The sequence below is a fragment of the Otolemur garnettii genome, unplaced genomic scaffold, assembly GCF_000181295.1.
Source record: "Otolemur garnettii isolate 467f Iridium unplaced genomic scaffold, OtoGar3 scaffold00104, whole genome shotgun sequence".
Classification (NCBI taxonomy): Eukaryota; Metazoa; Chordata; class Mammalia; order Primates; family Galagidae; genus Otolemur; species Otolemur garnettii.
In genome coordinates, this window is record NW_003852499.1 from 1,650,522 (window position 1) to 1,651,609 (window position 1,088).

The window sequence follows — 1,088 nt, forward strand, 5'->3', positions numbered from 1 at the left end:
CAACGCCCGGCTATTTTTTGGTTGCAGCCATCATTGTTGTTTGGCGGGTCCGGGCTGGGGATTTGAACCCGCCACCTTAGGTGTACGTGGCTCACGCCTTAGCCGGTTGAGCTATAGGCACCGAGCCGAGACTCTGTCTCTTAAAAAAATATATATACATTTTTAATTTTGATATTGTTAAAAATTTTTCTCCAAATAAGTTTTGATAATTTACATTCCACCAACCATGTATGTTTCCCTCTACCCCACTTATCACACTTATTTTCAAACTCTTTGACTGTTGACAATCTGATTGGTAAACACTAGTTCAAATGTTTTCACAAAGTCACTGTGCAGGTTAAAGTAAATGTAGCCCTGGGCTGGAATCAGCCCCTGGATTGCCCGTAGGCAGACCTGTACTAAACTGCTGTTTTCCTACAGCTGTGAACTGTAGTCAGCCTACCAGCTGGGCCAGCGTGGCGTCTGAGGCCATCAACACACCTGGGGACAACTCCACCAAGATCCAGAGTCACTGCCAGGAGCCCTATTATCAGGTGGTGGAAGCAGGTGAGTCCCCATCTGCTGAGAAAGCAGCTTCCATCTGCCTCCCTCTCACCCCAAGGTTTGAGGTCCTCTGAGCACCTTGGTAACCCAACACCTTCCAATTCTGAAGCAGTTCCTTTGCTGTCCCTCATTTTGCTCCTTAGGGACACTCTCCTGCACAACCCCGAGGACCTGGAAGGACAAACAGGGTAGTCAGGAGGTTCTTCAATGTGTGCCCGGTGAGTAGTTCCCTGCCAGCATTTCCCGTGGCCACTTCCCTAGCCAGCCTCAGCCATACCTGGGACCTATAGGATACAGGGCTAAAGGAAAGCCCTAGGACAGAAAGAGGAGATAGAAGCAGAAGGTGGGGAAGAAAACCACAATCAAGAGGCCCAGAAAAGAGGAGGCAAGAGTTTGTCTCTCCCTTACTCTTCCAGGGTCAAGATATATCTGGGAAAATTAAAATCTGGACGTAGTTAATCTCATGGGCAAGGGAGGGAGGAAGAGGAACAGAAGAGCTGAAATAAGAGAAAAATGCTTTCTTTATGGTATGTTTTTTTTTTTTT

At 47.3% G+C, this 1,088-nt stretch overlaps 1 protein-coding gene and 1 long non-coding RNA gene across 2 annotated transcripts in view; both read left to right on the plus strand.

Annotated features, from left to right (window-relative positions):
- The window catches only part of LOC111727394, a 19,820-nt gene that overhangs the window by 12,607 nt on the left and 6,125 nt on the right, over positions 1-1,088 (plus strand). The window lies entirely within an intron of this gene.
- C1RL (complement C1r subcomponent like) overlaps positions 1-1,088 on the plus strand; it is a 15,416-nt gene that overhangs the window by 8,819 nt on the left and 5,509 nt on the right. The window contains 2 exon segments of the mRNA XM_023517055.1: positions 421-546; positions 687-761. Of these exon segments, the coding sequence (XP_023372823.1) occupies positions 421-546; positions 687-761 (201 nt within the window).